Source organism: Pseudorca crassidens, chromosome 19, assembly GCF_039906515.1.
Source record: "Pseudorca crassidens isolate mPseCra1 chromosome 19, mPseCra1.hap1, whole genome shotgun sequence".
Classification (NCBI taxonomy): domain Eukaryota; kingdom Metazoa; phylum Chordata; class Mammalia; order Artiodactyla; family Delphinidae; genus Pseudorca; species Pseudorca crassidens.
In genome coordinates, this window is record NC_090314.1 from 40,306,803 (window position 1) to 40,323,391 (window position 16,589).

General features: G+C 57.3%; 1 protein-coding gene across 4 annotated transcripts; it reads left to right on the plus strand.

Moving 5' to 3' along the window:
- The first annotated feature begins 1,555 nt into the window (after positions 1-1,555).
- On the plus strand, positions 1,556-16,523 carry SAMD14 (sterile alpha motif domain containing 14). Of its 4 annotated transcripts, none has more exons than XM_067714607.1 (12): positions 1,556-2,377; positions 4,377-4,603; positions 4,927-5,103; positions 5,847-5,901; positions 10,372-10,538; positions 10,972-11,260; positions 11,981-12,068; positions 12,159-12,233; positions 12,340-12,499; positions 13,706-13,825; positions 13,913-14,068; positions 14,881-16,523. In XM_067714607.1, the coding sequence occupies exons 4-12, from the start codon at positions 5,859-5,861 to the stop codon at positions 15,034-15,036; spliced, it is 1,254 nt and encodes a 417-aa protein (XP_067570708.1). In that variant the 5' UTR covers positions 1,556-2,377; positions 4,377-4,603; positions 4,927-5,103; positions 5,847-5,858; the 3' UTR covers positions 15,037-16,523. The 4 variants fall into 4 exon arrangements, with proteins under 4 accessions (XP_067570708.1, XP_067570707.1, XP_067570706.1 ...); XM_067714606.1 differs by having other exon boundaries at positions 4,397-4,603; XM_067714605.1 differs by lacking the exons at positions 4,377-4,603; positions 4,927-5,103.
- The last annotated feature ends 66 nt before the right edge of the window (positions 16,524-16,589 follow it).

The following is a 16,589-nucleotide window of genomic DNA, read 5'->3' on the forward strand; positions in this document are numbered from 1 at the left end:
GTGAGCTATGTCAAGTAGCCATGGGCAAGCCTGTGTGAGGCGTTACCCCAGCCCTGCCCTGCCCCCTCCCCAGTTCTTAGGAGCTTGCGTAGGTTTGCCACAGCCCCAACATTCGCCATAAGGGAGGGAAATCAGATGAGGGGAGTTTCCCAGCTCCCAGAAATTTAGGGGGTCCTCCTGAGTCTTATGGTCTATAGGCACCCTCCCATAGAATGTGCCCCCAACATTGACATTACATACCTATCATCTCCCCACTCCCTACGGGGGCTATATAGTCAATCCCTCACTCCAGCCTACCACCCAGATTTCACCAAATGCCCACAAACTGTGTTTCCCAGACACAGCCCCGATAACACCTCCAGAGTCACCACTCCCTCCCCAGATCTCCACAGTCCAGCCAGCAACCCATGGCTGCCAGCAGATTCTAAAGACACCCAGAGATGCCACAACTCCCACGATCTCATTGGATCTTCAGCCCCTAAAGGTTATGAATTCTGTCCTTACCCATGGTCCTAAGACCATCCGGGCTCAACATGCCACCTCCCAGAGCCCCTCAGAGACCTGGGACTGCAGAGACTTTGGCCATCGGGGAACTCTATCCCTACAGACTGCACACTGCTCCCCTGGGCTCTGGACCCCCTTGCCCAACCTCACCACTTGCTCTTGAACAGACAAAGGGGGTAACAGAAACACCTACCTCATGGGTTTATCGTGAGGGTGACATAAATCATCTGAGAAAAGTGCCTAGCACAGTGTCTGGCATCCCCTGCACCATCTCGGGACCGTAGCTAGCTGTTGATTATCGTATTCTCTCCCCTGGCTGGCCTGCCACCACCTCCAGCTCACCAGGTCCAAGTCTGACCTCATCCCCCCACGCCCCCTCCACCTACGGGGCCTCCAGCCAAGGCCTGCAGTCATCTAGACCCCTCCTTCTCCTTCTGTGGCCAGCCAGTCCCCAAATCCTGTCAGTTTCTTCAATTCTACATCCTTAATCTTCCTCATCACGATCTTTGATCTTCGTGCCCACTGCCGTCACCTCTCAACAGCCTCATGAGCGGTGCCCCAGCCTTCAGGCAGCCTTCTCCAAAGGAGCCGAGGGGTTCTTCCTAAAATGCAGATCAGAGCCCCTCACTCCTCTGTTACTTTTTCCCCTGTGGCTGGTAGGATAAAGTGCAAGCCCCCCCCCATCCTTCATCTTCCTCTCCTTTCCTCCCCACCCCCACAAGTCCCCCTAGCACTTCTACCCTGGCCTGGCCTGCAGAAGTAGCCAACAGGTCACCTCCTCCGGGAATCCTCCTGGATCACTTCCACACACAGCCCCCCGCCCCGGTCCTCACCCGCCCCCGGGCGAGGCCTGGCTCCCTCTGGTGTGCTCTCCCCGCGCTGAAGTGTCCTCTGTGAACCAAGGCTCACAGCACCCGCTCTCTTGAGGGCCTCCCCACTCGTCTGTCCCCCTGACAACGCTGCGAGAGCCACGACGGCCCGGACCGGGTCGGCTCTGCTCTCCACGGTCCCCTCGGGCCTCGGCGCATCCGACTGCTCTGTGGGCTTCTGTTGAATGGATGAATCAGGAGCCCTCACAGGCCTTGCAAAGGAGGCAGAAGCCCCGTAGGTCCTAAGGTGGGGCCGCATCTCCGTCCGCTCACACCCGCCCCGACTCCCGCGGGCCGAGAAGTAGCGGTAACTAGAATCCCCTCGCCCGGCTCCGCCAGCCGGGGCCGCCTCCTCCCTCCCCCGTGCTCCCGCTGCCTCCGCCCCTCCCTCCCTCCCTCCCTCCCGTTCTTTGTCTCCCGGGCGCCCGGCCTCCCCGCCACGCGCCCCCTCATCGCCCCTTCCCTGGGGACCCCCCGCGGATCCCCGTTGACACGACGCTAAGAGTATCCGCCTGCCAGGCGGGGGACCCCGCGTCCAGCCGGGCGGGGCGGGGAGACGGTTTCTCTCTCTCTCTCTCCCTCCCTCTCTCTTCTCTTCTCTCGTCTCCTCTCCTCTCGTCTCCTCTCGTCTCCTCTCCTCTCTCTCTCTCACACACACACACACTCACACACACACACTCGCACACACACGCACACACACGCACGGAGCATCCTCCCGTCAGGTCTCCTGGTCCAGCCCCTCCCGCCGTGCCTCCTGCTTCCTGCAAACCTTCTCCTTCTCTCTCCGAACTCCCCCACCCCCACCCCCACATTCCCTCCGGCTCCAAGACCCCCCTCGCTGACCCCTACCCCTACTCCCGGGATGGAGCGGATGGAGCCAGCCCGGAGCCCCCCGAGGCCGGGGTGACTGTCCCCCGCCCCTCTCCCGCCTGGCCCCAGCCCCAAACACCATGGGCCTGAGGGGATTCTGAGGCGCCGGACGCTGAAGATGACAGATGCTGGAGGTGAGGTATTGGGACCCCAAGAGCCCCAAGTTGGACGGGGAAGCGGAGCTGGGGGGGTCTCCGGCTTGCGGTGGGAACCCGAGTGGGGTTGGATAGGGCGAAGAGACAAGGACCTTTCTTCCCCTGTCCCTAGGGCGGCCCGCACAGAGCTAGGGTTCTGGGCCGTTAGGAGATGGGGTGGAGATAGGATTTGTGTCCCTAATCCTCTCCCTTTGCCCGAGGTCCGGAGAGATTAATTTTTTTAAAAAACTGGTGTTGGGGGAGGGGGGAGAGCTTAACCCCTTCTTGCCTGGTGCGGAGTTGGACTAATGGATCGGACAGAACTAGCCACTTGGCTCTGATTGGGCAATAGGGGCCCCGAGAGTGCAGAAGGTGCCCTGTCCTCCACCCCCACCCCATCTCCAGCGGTGCTTGCTGGATGCCCCCAGCTTGGGCCTTATGGGAGGGGGTCGCCCCTTTCTCTAGCTCCACACTGCCTCCCCCTGCCCCAGCCTCCTCTCCCAACCATCCCTCCCCAGTTGCACTTCTTTCTCGGGCTCCTTCTCCTCTTCCAGGGCCCCTTTCCTCTTTCCTTCCCCACTGAGGGCCGCCTCTCTCCTGGCAGCCGATTCTGCCCTTCTGCACCCCTCCCCTGGGCCTCACTCAGGGCTGCTGGAGCCCTGTCTCTACTGCTTCTTCCCCTGGCCCCGCTGCCGCCGCTGCTCTCAGGCTCATCTCCTTCTTGCTCTTTCTTCCTCTGCAGCTCTGTAGACTGACTCTCCACCAACCTGTCTCTGTCCTGCTCCCCATTTCCTCTCCAGGGCTTGTGTACCCTTTCTTTGTCTTTCTCCTTCCCCTGGGTCCCAGGAAACTTAGAGTTCACCTGCCTCCCTTTCTCATAGGGAAGGGTCAAAAGTTATTGGTGTTCTTCTCCGGGAATTGGGAAGTTTGGGGAGGAAGGAGTGGCCTGGTAGAGTCAGAGCCCAGACTGCATCCAGAGAACAGGTTCATTTCTACCTTGTAGTGGTTACCTGGTTTGAATGTGCATGTATGAGTGTGGCGTGTGTGTGTGTGTGTGTGTGTGTGTGTGTGTGTGTGTGTAGGAGTGTAATGTTGTAGGAGTGTAAATGGGGGGGATGTCTAATTTACCAAGGTTCAGTGTTGGAAGGGGGGGTGGGAAGGGCCTGGTGACATTCTTATGTCATGCTTCCCAGAGTTCCCCAAGGGACAGCGTAGGAAGGGTCCCCCATACACCCCCCAGGGAGTTAGTTGAAGAAAGCGGTTTGTGCTGAATCAGAATTCATTCGGCACTGATGTGAGCTGGAGGCCCCAGCCCACCCCAGAGCATACCTGAAAGAGGATGGCATCCACAAGAGGGTCTCCACCCTAAACTGGGACCTTGAATAAAGAGCACATGGGCTCTCCATTCTCAGGTGGTCTAAGAGAGGAAGCACCCTCAGGGAACCTCCATTCTGATGGGAGAGGCAGTTCTTATCTTCAGAGATTCCCTCTTCTGATGGGGAATACTGCCCCTTCTCCTCAGGAGCTCCCATCTGATGTGGCAGAGATATGACCCAGTTAGGGAATCAACGAAGTATGAAAAATTACTCATTTCCTAGTAGTGGGGAAGAGTGGATTTAGAAATTATATAGACAAATGAGAGGAGTGAGGGCTATCTGGGACAGCTTTCTGGAGGAGGTGGCAGCTAGGTCCTGGTCAGATGAGCTTTGTGATTGAAGGAGGGAATTTAGTTCATTCTTAGGGGCAGCCTCTCTTCCCATCTACCCCTTCAGGACAGGAAGAGAGGTTCTAGAACTTCTCTGTTACTAGCACCCAGGGTTGAAGAATGGCAGGAGGGTTCCTGGAGGGCCCACATCCCTGGCTCCTTCTCATACCTCATTTCCTGCTTGCAGCCCCAAGCACCCGCAGAGCCTGGGGTGGAGGTAGCTTTGAAGCGTATCCGGTCCTAGCGGTTATGGACCAGCTCCCTTACCTCTACCCCTGTCCCTTCTCCCAGCAGTGTTCTTTCCTCATGAGCAGGTTCCCAAACTGCAGATCACCACCCAGGATAGAGCTGAGGGGCAGGAGACTGTGGTCAAGGTCGAGTTCTGCCTCTTAGCTCCTGCATCTCAGTTTTCCCATCTGTAAAGTGGGGACACTAAGAGTCCCGAGCCTGGACAGTTCACAGTGCGATGAATCTATGTAATAACAGAAGAGGAGAATCGGAAAAGACCAAGCAGGCATGAGGTAGCTTTCCCACACCCGTCAAATGGGTGGTCTAATGCAGTGCTCTGCCCTTCTCATGGGGACCTGAGTGTTAGAAGTAATTGGAGATTACGTCCCAGGCATGCAGCATGCCCCTGACCCTGAGCTTCCTCCTTCTCCCCTCATCTGATATTCCCCTGCTTCTCTGACACCCAGGCTTTGGTTTAGGGATGCTGCAATCCTACATCTGCTAGGAAGCCTGCCCAAATTGTTCCGGCTACATATATCCTGCTTTCCCACCTGCCCTCCCTTTCTTACTTCCCACAAACAAAACCAAACCCCTGTCCATCCATATGTCTTCCCAGAACATTATCTGATGCATCATAGAGATTTTGCTCTACACTGTTCTGCTATGGGTACTCTTTATACCCTTCTGCATCTGTGAGTCTGTCTTGAACTGTGAGAACTGTGACTTTGTCAAGAACAGTGGCCCTGTTGATGATGCCAGCTTCCTGAACAGCTCATGTTCAGGAAGACAGGTGGTGAGTGCACCAGTGATGAGAGTGGGGGGAGGCAGGACTGGGTGATGGATGGGAAGATGGATGGGTGGATGGTATAAATTGACGGATGTAAAAATGGGTGGATGGTTGGACGGGGCGGATGGTGGATGGATGGGTGGCTGGAAAGATAGATGTTTGGACTATCTATCTTGATGGATGGGTGAATGAGTGGACGGTGAATAGGCAAGTAGATGCATGGATAAGTAGGGACGTAAGTAGGTGGGTGGATGGAAGAACCTGGGTTCTCATTTTGATCTTGCCATTAACTTACTATGCGATCTTAGATCAGTCATTCTCCTGTCTGTTTCTTTATTTGTAAAATGAGAGGATTGGATTTAATAGTCTCCAAGATTTCTCCCAGATTTGATATTGGACAGCTTATGATGATTAAAAGCTTTTAGGGAATGCTAATGACGGAAGGGCCCAAGACAGTGACGGGGAGAGAAGTTCAGTGACCCGTGTGCAGGCACTCAGCAAATCAGCTTGGACCCGGGCTGCAGGACAGCCTGTGTCTATACCCTGGACTCGCTTCTACCTCCTGCCTGCCCCAACCATCTGGGCTGTGGTTCAGATGATTTCTCTTTCAGGGGCCAGAGAAAGAGTTGTAAGGAGAGGTGAGGGCCGGAAGGCTAGGAGCAGGTAGCCGTTGGCAGCTCCCTTGCCTGCACCAACCTGAACCTCTTATCCATGGTCTTCTTCTCCTCTTTCTCCTCTTGTCCTCCCAGCTCTCTTGAGTCATGGCTTCTTCAAAGCTCCGAGAACCTGCGGATGAGGTTTTCGGTAAGTTCTGTTTGGCTCTATCTCTAGCCAAGGCTATCGGGCCTTGGGGGAGAGGAGTCCTGGTAACTTCAGTGTGTGTGTGTGTGTGTGTGTGTGTGTGTGTGTATTTTGGCCTTACAGCCTGATTTTTTGTCACCATTATCTGAGTAGATATCCAATTACAACACGATGATAATAAGGGTCCCCATTTATTAAGTGCTTGTCTCATGCCAGGTACTAGGCTAGCACCCCCATTTCACATGCACTGTATCATTTAACCCTCACAACAAGGCTAAGGAGTGTGCCCACTTGTCCTATGCCTAGGACACGGAGCACAGAAGTGACTTGCTTTAAAGATCACACTGCAAGTTAGTGGCAGAGCTGGGACTAAAACTCCAGACTGCCTAACTCCCTGCTGGCAGCCACTGTGCCGTATGTACACCAGTATTCCCCAGCGCAGGTGACACAGGTTACCTCCGAGCTGCATAAATAAGGGACCTCATCTGCATGGATGTGCAGGGAAATCAAAAATGCATAACACACACTCAGCATCTACACCCTCGGGGCACCCCCAGACCGACCCCCCTGTGTTCTCACTGGGGTGCATGGACACCCCCCCACTCCATCATTTACCCCCTGCAGCCTTTCTATTGTGTGGATTAGAGAAAGACCACTGACGGGGCACAGTTCCCAGCATGCACTGGGGTGGAAAGGCTGTTTACCAGCTGGGTTGGGTGGAGGACGCGGTGGAGGCAGAAAGCTCGCGGTGGAGGCAGAAAGTTCGCGGTGGAGGCAGAAAGCTCGCGTATGCAGCCCTCAGGACTCTCAGCTGGGAGGGGCTCCTAGCTGTGGAATGCCACAGGGCCTCCAGTTTCTCCACCCCTGCCTCTCATCTCTGCCTTCCTTGCCCTCTCCTCCTCCCACTTCCCCGCTCACCTCTCTCTCCCCTGTGGCTGCCACAGGCCCCGGCAATGCCAACGCCGCCCGCCGGAACTGCTGCCTCCTGGCTCCTGGGGAACTGCTTCCCGGCCTGGCCTCCCTGGGGCCTGTGCATGGAGGCTTTGCCTCGGGGACGCCCCCAGCCTCGAACTGTCTCTGGGCCTCAGACTCTGAGTCTCTCCATCCCCACGCAGGCCCAGCCTGACCCCTGGCCTGGCAGAGGCGAGCTCCCCGTTCCTTGGGCTTTTTGGCCTCCGCTCCCCCACCCCCGACCCTTCCTGTTTTCCTTCTCCCTGACCTGCTGAGGTAGCTGCCTGCCTGGCAGCCTTCCTGAAGAGAAAGGCGATGAAATATTCATGACTTCCCACTGCCCAGGGCCGGGCTAACTCCCAGGGAGAGAGGGAGAGGGAGAGCAAGATGGTGGGAGGGATGGACAAGGTGATGAGGGCCTGGTAGAGTAAGGGACCAGAGGAGAGGCTGGCCCCACCTTGCCTCAAAAAGCCCCAAGCCCCTTAGGAGTTCCTTTGCTCCCTAGACCCTCCACGGTAAGATGACCATGGTTTTGATGTGGCCCAGATTCAGGTGCAGAGAGCCCTTCTCCACGGCCCAGGGCGGCTGGGCACCAGCTGCGCGCTGGACGGGTCGAGGAGGCTCATGAGCTCCCTTCCAGGAGCCCTGCCTACTGTCCTTAACTCCCTCTGCACCCTGGGCCAAACTTTCCTCTCCAAGGAAAGTAAGGGCCTGTAAGGTGAGGGGTTGGACTCACAAGTCACTCCCATCTCTGCCTCAGAGGACGTAGAGAGGGCTTGGTGGTTACACACGGAGCCCTGGAGCCGGAGCCCGAAGGCCTATGACCCTGGCCTGCTCTTCACCAGCCCTAACCCTCGGGCAAATGAAGGCTGCCCTGGGGGTTCTTGGAGTCGCTTCCTCCTTGGGTTGTGGGGAGGTTTAAAGGAGCTAGTAACTGTAAAACGCTCAGAACACTCATATACACATACACTCTCTCACACACACACTATTCTATGCCTGTGTTAGTGCAATGAACAAAAGAGAGAAACGTCTGCCTTCACGGAGCTGACGTTTTAATGGGTGGAGAGACAATAAACTAAATTAGTAAAATATATGGTATGCCAGAGGATGACAAATGATATAGGAAAAAATTTAGCAGTGGGGGTTTGGGGGGTATTCTAAATTGGGTGGTCTCTCAGTGAGAGAAAGCATTTAAGCAGAGACTTGAAGGAGGTGAGAGAGAGAACTGTGCAGAAATCTGTGGCAAGAGCCTTGCAGGAAAGGGAAGAGGAAGTGCAAAGGCCCTGAGGTGCAGGATAGCTGGTGTAAGGAAGAGCCAGGAGGCCAGGGTGGCTGGAGCAGAGGGAAGAAGAGGGAGAGAGTCGCTGAGCTGCCTGAGTCTGGAGGCCGTGGTAAGAACTCGGCTTCTTACTCTGTGAGAGATGGAAGTCACTGGAGGGTTCTGAGCGGAGGGAGGCGTGACCTGGGCTGACATGTTTTATCAGGATCACTCTGGCTGCCGGGTTGAAATTAGGCCGTAAATGGGAAAGGGAGGAGGAGGGAAGACCAGCCGGGATGATCTGTAATAATGGAGGCAAGAGGTAGTAGTGACCTAGACCAGGAATGCTGTGTGTTCTCCCTCTCCTTTCCTCTCCCCTCCTCCTTCTCCCCACATGTATACATGTATGTAAGTGCATGTGTATAGACACATATACACAATATTTTACTGTGGGAAGTCAAAAGTAGAGAGACTAGCACAATGTACCCCATCATACGCTTACGTACTCATCTCAACCTCAACCATCATCAACTCATGGATAGTCTTGTTTCATCTACATCCCCTTCCACTCTCCACTCCTAGTCTCCTGGATTATTTTGAACCTAACCCAAAACATCATGTCATTTCACCATAAATATTTCAGCATGTCTAGATATATTTCCAAAGTAGAGCTAACAGGAATTGTGGACGGATCAGTTTGCAGGGTGAGAGGGAGAGGGAGGAATCACGGGTGACTCCAGGGGTTTGGCCTGAGCAGCTGCAAGGATGGAGACGCCATTCACTGAGCTGGGCAGACCGGGCAGCTTAGGGGGTAGGGAGGTCAGGTGTCCAATTGTGACATATACGTTGAAGATGCCCATTGGACATCCAAGTGGAGGTGTCAAGTAGGCAGCTGGACACATGAATTACCAACTGGGTCTGAGAGGAGTGACTGGGTGGACAGTGGGGCCTTTCAGTGAGCCAGGGACAGAGAACCAGTTTGAGGCAAGGTGGTGGGTTCGTTTGATGGGCTGAGTTTGAGGTCCTTGGGTGATTCTGACATGGTAAGTTCCCTGGCAGGTGCTGAGGTGACCAGACTTGGAATTCAGGGGAGGGGTCAGAGTTGGAAATAGGTATAGGTAGTAGTTCAGCCACTGGGGTGGCTTAGGGGGTGTCTGCAGACAAGGGAAAGAGGAGCAGGCAAGGCAGGGCCTTGAGTGATGGGATGGGGTCCCTGAGATCATGAGGGGTGGAGTGGTGAAGAAAGGTCTTAACCCATGCTGAGGTCTGGGAAGAACCTGTTCTGCCTGGAGAAGCTCAGGGTCACTGCAGAGTGAAGGTTGCATTCTCTGGTGGAGCAAACGGAAAGTGAAACTTGGAGCAGGAGGGTCTATGCATAATCTGTTGGGTTTGCCTACTCTTCCGCCATGTCCTCATCCAGGACCTAGCCCTGGGCCACGGACCCCAGGACGGGAGAGACAGCCTTCAGGGGTCTGTAGGCTTTCCTCTCTGCCACCACCGCTGGCTTTTGGGGGTCCCTCTGCTCCAGTTACCTGTGAGCCCTCTAGATGCTCAGCAGTGCTGTCTCTGAGCATGACCTTGAGTGTGGCACAGCAAGCCAGTGTCCCCAGGAGGGCCAATCTCTGGAGCTAGACTAGCCAGGCTCAAATCCCAGCCCACTGCTAGCTGCTGGCCTCAGTCAAGAGACTTAACCTCTCTGATCCTCAGTTTGCTCAGCTGTGAAATGTCCCTAGCAGCTGTGCCTAGCCTGCGGGTTGTTCTAGGTAGACAAGGTGTTGTATGTATGTCCTGGCGTGTAGTGGGCGCTTCCTCAGTGGTAGCAGTTACAACCATGCTCTCTCCGGCCTCATCCTCCAGTCCTTCCCTCCACAAACCTGCCCTCCCATTGCCCTGGAGGTGCCCGCCCCCAGCTTCCCTTCCTCCCAGGACTGCATATACCAGTTTTGCCACCCTCCTCTCTTGTAAACTCCCATCCAGACCTTAAGACCCAGCTTTGGTGTTTCCTCCTCCAACCCATCCAAACAGAGCCATCCTGTCCTCTGCCCGTGAGAGGTTCCATCACACACTGTATGTATGAGCTGATATGTCCAGCTCCCTGCGAGACTGTGAAAGACCCAGCTCTCCATCTCATAGGACTATCAGTGCCCTGCACTTGGAGACATTTGTTGAATGCCTGGGTGTGAGTACAGGTGGCCACTTGAGGTGGGCCTCCGGGATTGCTGTCCTCATGTGTCTGGTCTCTGCCCCTCTTCCCTGGTTTGCAGACCTGGACTTGGCTGTGCCAGAGACCGTCAGACTGGACAGCAGTTTACACAAGGCCCGAGCCCAGCTACTGGCCAAGGGCCGGAGACACAGGCCCTCCCGCTCGAGGCTTCGGGACAGTGCCAGCTCTGCAGAGGATGGTGAAGGCTCCGATGGGCCCGGAGGCAAGGTTGGGGCAATCCACCCAATCGCACATACCCCAACCCACCCTTCTTGCTCCTGGATAGTCCCTCCAAACCACTCTTCCAGGGAAACCACACCCCTAGACTTCTGACATAATAAGGCTAACAAATATTAGCTGCAGTTCAATTCCGGCTCATCTCATCCTTTCAAGGAAGGTATTATCCCCATCTTCCAGACAACGAAATTGAGGCTCTGAGAGGTTCACTAACAAAGTCACACAGTTAGTAAGTGAAGGAGGCGGGATCCAGCCCCAGCCCATGTGACCGGAAGTCCCGTTTCCCACCTCTCACTGCCCAGCCACCTCTCGGCCCAAGGCACGAGGAAACCCTCCCTCCAAGTCCCGGAAGGACCTAGGAGCCCGCGCTCCCCTCCGGGAAGAGGGGAGGAGGGTTGGCGGTGAGCGGCTGCCCCTTCCCCAGGTGACCGATGGCTGCGGGAGCCCCCTGCACCGGCTGCGCTCACCTCTGCACTCGGGCCCGGGGTCCCCAGCCGGGAGCTCCTTCTGCCTGGAGCCCCCGGGGTTGCGGCGCAGCCTGGACGAGGACGAGCCGCCGCCCTCGCCGCTCGCACGCTACCGACCCCTGCACAACGCCGCCTCGCACGAGGGCCTGGCCGCCGCCTCCTGCTCGCCGCCGCGCTCCGCGCCCTCGTCTGACAGCTCGCCCAGCTTCGTGCGCCGCCATCCCCGCGCCGAGCCGCACAGCGAAGGTGAGCGGCGGCCGGCGCGGCGCCCCCTGCTGGCAAGAGGTCCCTTGGGCGCCGAAGTGCGTGGCGGGATCCGAGGGGCAGGGTGGCTGGGGAAGGTGGGGAATAAAGACCACGGTTCTTTCACTCATTTCCCGAGCGCCTTAATATGTGCCAGGCACTGCTGGGCACTGACACAGAAGAGCAAGCAGATGCAGTTCTCGTCCTCACGGGGCTTATAGGTTCGAGCAGAAACAATCAAATCATCCATTGATTAAACGTATAGTTACAAGGTGTATTAAGTGCTATGTGAGAAAACAGTGCGCGGGGTGGGAGAGCATATATCAGCGTGAAAGCATCCTGGGAGCAGTTGGGAGCATCCTGGAAGGCTTCTCTGAGGAAGTGACATGTGAGCCAAGATTAGAAGGTTGGCTACAAGTTGGACAAGATAAAATTAACAGTAAACAGCAGTGGTCCCTACGTTTTCAGCGTGGTTTATGGTTTGTCTAAGGCTTTCATCAACATCTTATTAGGTCTCATGAAACAGGCAGTGTCATTATCCTCGTATTTGAGATGCAGGAAGCTCAGAAGGTAGTAACTTGTCCTAGGTCACACAGCTAGTGAAGGGCACCAGAGCCAGGTTACCTGATTCTAAGTCGAGAGAATTCCTACCACCTCACTGGCAGCTGGAAGAGGCAGACAAGCCACCACCCAGGCTATTTTCTTCCTTCTCTTCCACAAAAGATGACAGCCGGGATGCCAGCCCACCTGAGCCCGCCAGCCCTACCATCGGCCTGGATAAGAAGACTCGCCGCAAGTTCCTGGACCTGGGGTGAGTGGAAGAGGGGCCAAGAACAAAGGCTTGGGGATGGGGGTAGCACAGTGGGCAGCACTGTCCCACTCCCCCTCGCCCTCCCCACAGGGTCACCTTACGCCGAGCCTCCACTAGCAAGAGCCGGAAGGAGAAGGGCAGCAACCGTCTGTCCATGGGCAGCAGGTAAGAGGTACCCACAGCCCCTCAGCCGCAGCTTTTGCCCCCAGCTCCCTGGGGGCCCCAGCCCTTGCCTTGGTGCCCACACCCATGCAGGGCGCTCTCTCCACAGGGAGTCGGTGGAGGGGTCCGGCAGGTCAGGGGGCTCCCCGTTCCTGCCCTTTTCCTGGTTCACAGACAGTGGCAAGGGCTCGGCGTGTGCTGGCAGCACCACCTCCCCGGCCTGCTCCCCTAAACACGAGCGCTTCAGCCCTAAGAAGTCAGCTTCTCAGGTGAGTCTGTGGCCCTCTGGCTCCCATACTGGCCCCCAGACTCAGGTGACATGAAGACATACTTCCCCCTGGCTTGGGCTGGGATCCAGGCATTCCTGGAGTCCATCTGTCTGTCCATGGAGCCATTCCGTGATCCATTAATTCATCCAGTTTCTGAGTTCAGGCATTCGCTCATTCACTTGTTTATATGCTGAGTGGCTCCTTCATTGATTCGTTCATTGCTGCCTCCAGGATCCCCTAGTACACACCCGGCCTGAGTGCTCCTCTATCCCTGCTAACTCTCCTGCCTGGCTCAGTTCTGGCCCCATGTCCTGTCTTAGGAGCTGGGCTACGTGTGTGGTGTGGTGATGCTTGGGGGAAGCAGAGATGAACAGGACCCCAACCTAGCTAGTGCTCAGAAAGTGCACTAGCTGTGGGAGAAGTGAGACCGAGTAGCAGAAGCAAGAACGGGCAACTGTTTACGTTCCCCGGGACTCCGCGGTCTACAAAGCTCTGAGCGCATGTTTTTGCTTTACTCTCACAAAGGCTCAGTGAAGTGGGGGAGGCAGACACACTCACCCCCATTGTACAGATGAGCAAATGCAAGCCCAGACTGAAGGCATGTGCCTACAGACTCAGTTGGATTTAGGTGCCAGGCGCTATGACTCCCAGCCCTGTGCTTGTTCTGTGATTCTGTTCCTTATGTGCAGCCTGGTCAGAGATCAGAAAACTGGAAATTCAGGGGAGAAGGGATCCCTCCCTTTCTTCCTTCCCTTGTGCTGGGCCCTGGTGAACAGACACAGCCCAGGCCCTCACAGAGCTCACAGTCCAGTGAGGACAAAGACATCTAACCAGGTTTTTACGAGCCAGGGTGCTAGAGGCCATGCTGGGGAGGCACAAGGCAGAGACGTCCGACCCAGTGCGAGGGAATCCCAGTCCGCTGTCTAGAAAGCGACACCAGTCTGACCTCCTCCATTCCTGCTAACTACTCCGCCTGGCTCAGTTCTAGCCCCACGTCCTCCCAGAGGCCTCAGATGCGATGTCTCGCACGGGTTGCCGCGCCCTGCGTGGCCGCCTAGCTCCTGGCTCACTGCGAGGGCCCTGAGCAACTCCTGGTGCCCAGCCCTGGGCTTCAGCTTCCTCTGGATGGGGCTGGAGGGTCGGGGGTGACTGCCTTGCGCTTGGAGGTGAGCTCTCTCCTCAGCAGCGTGCCCCCCTCCTGTCTAGGAATCCACTCTGAGTGATGACTCCACACCCCCCAGCAGCAGCCCCAAGATTCCAAGTGGTCCCCGGCAGGCGGCCAAGTGTTCCTACCCCTACCACACACTGTCCCAGTCTTCGGATGAGGTAAGCAGGCCCTGACGTCTGACGCAGCCAGGTGTGCGGGCCACGGGCCACGCCTTCCCCCCTCACGCTCCTTGGTCTCCGCCCCAGTTTCTGGATGAACCTCTCCCCACCATCTACCACTGGACCAGTCAGCAGGTGGGCCAGTGGCTGCACAGCCTCAACCTGGAGCAGTACGCTGCTGAGTTTGCTGCGAGGCAGGTGGATGGGCCGCAGCTACTGCAGCTGGATGGAAGCAAACTGAAGGTGGGTCAGAGTACGAGGACCACGACCCAGCCAGAGCCTGAGGCAACCTTCAAGAATTAGGATCCCCTCATCCTGACCTTTCCACTCCCGTTAAGACCACTGCCCTGGCCTCTGACCTCTAGGCAAGATCCCCGGCCTGATCGCCGCTCTCTAGTCTGGGTTCCCAGTCTGACTCCAGCCCAATTCCTCAGTTTGACCTTCAAGCTCCAGCCCAAGTCTCCAGGTTGACCTCTGACCTTGAGGACTAGCCTATCCTCTGACTCTTCACTCTAATCAGTCTCCCGCGGTCATCTCACCTGATTCTTGGAGTCTTAGTCTCCAAGACTAAGAATCTTGGAGGCTGGTGGTTGTGGGAGGGAACGAGTCGGGGCGGGGGGGTGGGGGGCGGTGGCAGGGGGCTTCTGGCCTGTTGTGCACCCGCTGCTGAGCTGCTTGGGGAAGCGGTGGTGCAAAGAGTCCCCCAGGAAGTCTCTGGGATGGAGAGGGGACTCAGCTACTGACTAGCTGTGTGACCTTGGACATTTTGCTCCCCGTCTCTGGGCCTCAGGGGATCAGGCAGGGTCATGCCAAGGCTGAAATCCTGAGTGGAGGAATATGGGAGCCAACCCTCTACCCTCATCTCTCCCAGTCACTCCCATTCCAAATTCTTGCCCTGAGGGTTCTGATCCATCAGCAAGTCTGGGAGGCGGAGGCTGAGGGCTGGCAAGAGCTCCGGATAGAATACACCTGGGGCACAGAGAACCCGGGGCTTGGGTTGGCCAGGCCTGGGTGGCTCCGGGGCTCTTCCCCTCACCCTTGGATTCCTCCCCCAGAGCCTGGGGCTCAGCAACTCACATGACCGGGCGCTAGTGAAGCGGAAGTTGAAGGAGCTGGCAGCGGCCGCTGAGAAGGAGCGCAAGGCCCAGGAGAAGGCTGCGCGGCAGCGTGAGAAGCTCCGGCGCAGGGAGCAGACGGCCAAGAGGAGCTAGGGACACGGGCGGGCAGCTGCTGGGCTCTGAGGGCACAGGCCGCCCGGGGAAGTGGGGCCTGGCCCCATGCTCTCAGGAGGAACAGCCCTCTCACCCTGTCTTCTATCTGGACCCAGATTCCTCAGAAAGGGAGACCCCAGGGGGAGGACCCAGTAATAAACCCCATTTCAAGGACTCGTCTGGCACAGGGTTCCTGGGGGAAGTGGCAGATTATGGGCAGAGAAGCCAGGGCTGAAGCAAGTCTGGGAGCCCAGAAGTGCCTGAGTCATTCCGACCCTCTGCCCTCAGGCCGTGGTGGTCCTGGGACCAGCAGTGAGTTAGGCGGCCTGCTTACCTACCAGAAGCCCTGGGCTCAGGTGGGCCGGGCATCTCTGCAGGAGCAGGTAGATAGAGCAGCTCCTTGCCAGCTCTCCCAGGTGACTGGGTCAGGAGAGCCCGTTCTGCTCCGCAGGGAGGCTGGTGGGCCTGCAGCACGTTGCATGCAAGGTGGGCTCCCAGTCTGCACTCCTCAACAGGAGGGCAGAGAAAGCAGCATGACTACCCCACATCATCTCTGCGAGGACTTCAGAAGGAAGGGAGGAGGCAAAGCTCCTCCTTTTCCCTGTCCCTGTCCTGTGGGTCTCTGTTGAGATAATGCCCTTGCAGGTCTGCCCCTCCTGAGGCCCAAAGCCTGGTCTTTGACCCACTCTCCAAGCTGGGCCCACTTCTGCTGCTCCCTCAGGGGCCACCTGGGCCCTCCCTGAGGACAGAGCAAACTTGGGAGCTGGTGGCCACGGAAGACACCCCCTACCAATGCCTAGATGGTCCTGAACTGGCGAATCCTCATCCCAGCCAGAGAGGCAGAATCTGGGAGGTCCCCCGGAGGCTGCTAAACTGGAGAGGTCCATCAGCCGTCCCCCATCTGCCCTGGTCCCTAGCGAGGCCTCAGTGGGTTCCAGAACTGGCAGACAGCGCGGGCTCCGGTTCCTGGGCCACAGGGAGGGGTGGGGCCGGCTCCCTGGGTGGGGGCGGAGTCCACCCCAGCAGCCCAGAGCAAGCCATCTGTCCTTGTAGGGAGGGAGCGTGCGGCTACGGTGCTGGCCAGCGGCGAGCCCAGCTTCTGGAGCGCTGGCCGGAGTTAACAATGAGGCCAGCGGCCTCTGATTAGAGACCTCCCTCCTCCTCCCATCCGTCTGGAGCGGTGGACAGGACCCGATGCATGCCTGCTCCCCTCGTTCCAGCCCAGGCGCTGTGGCCTGAGGGCTACCCCTATTCCTGGGTCTCAGTCCTTTCCTCCTCTCTGCTATCTGTGCCGGGAGAGGAGCTTCAGAGAGGGGACTGAGATATGGGGGCATCAGTACCATCTGGGCCCAGAGGAGGGGCCAGTGGGGAAGGTGAAAAGTTCCCAGGTCCTTGAAGCCATCAGGAGTTATCTGGGTGCCCACCTGCATGTGAAGGGGGAGGCGGTACTCAGTTTATTTCAATAAACACTTACGACGTGCCAGTGACCTTTCTGTCTGCCCCAGCTGGGGGGTTGGGCTGGGCCCCGAATGTGGGAGGCCACAGTCCCGTCC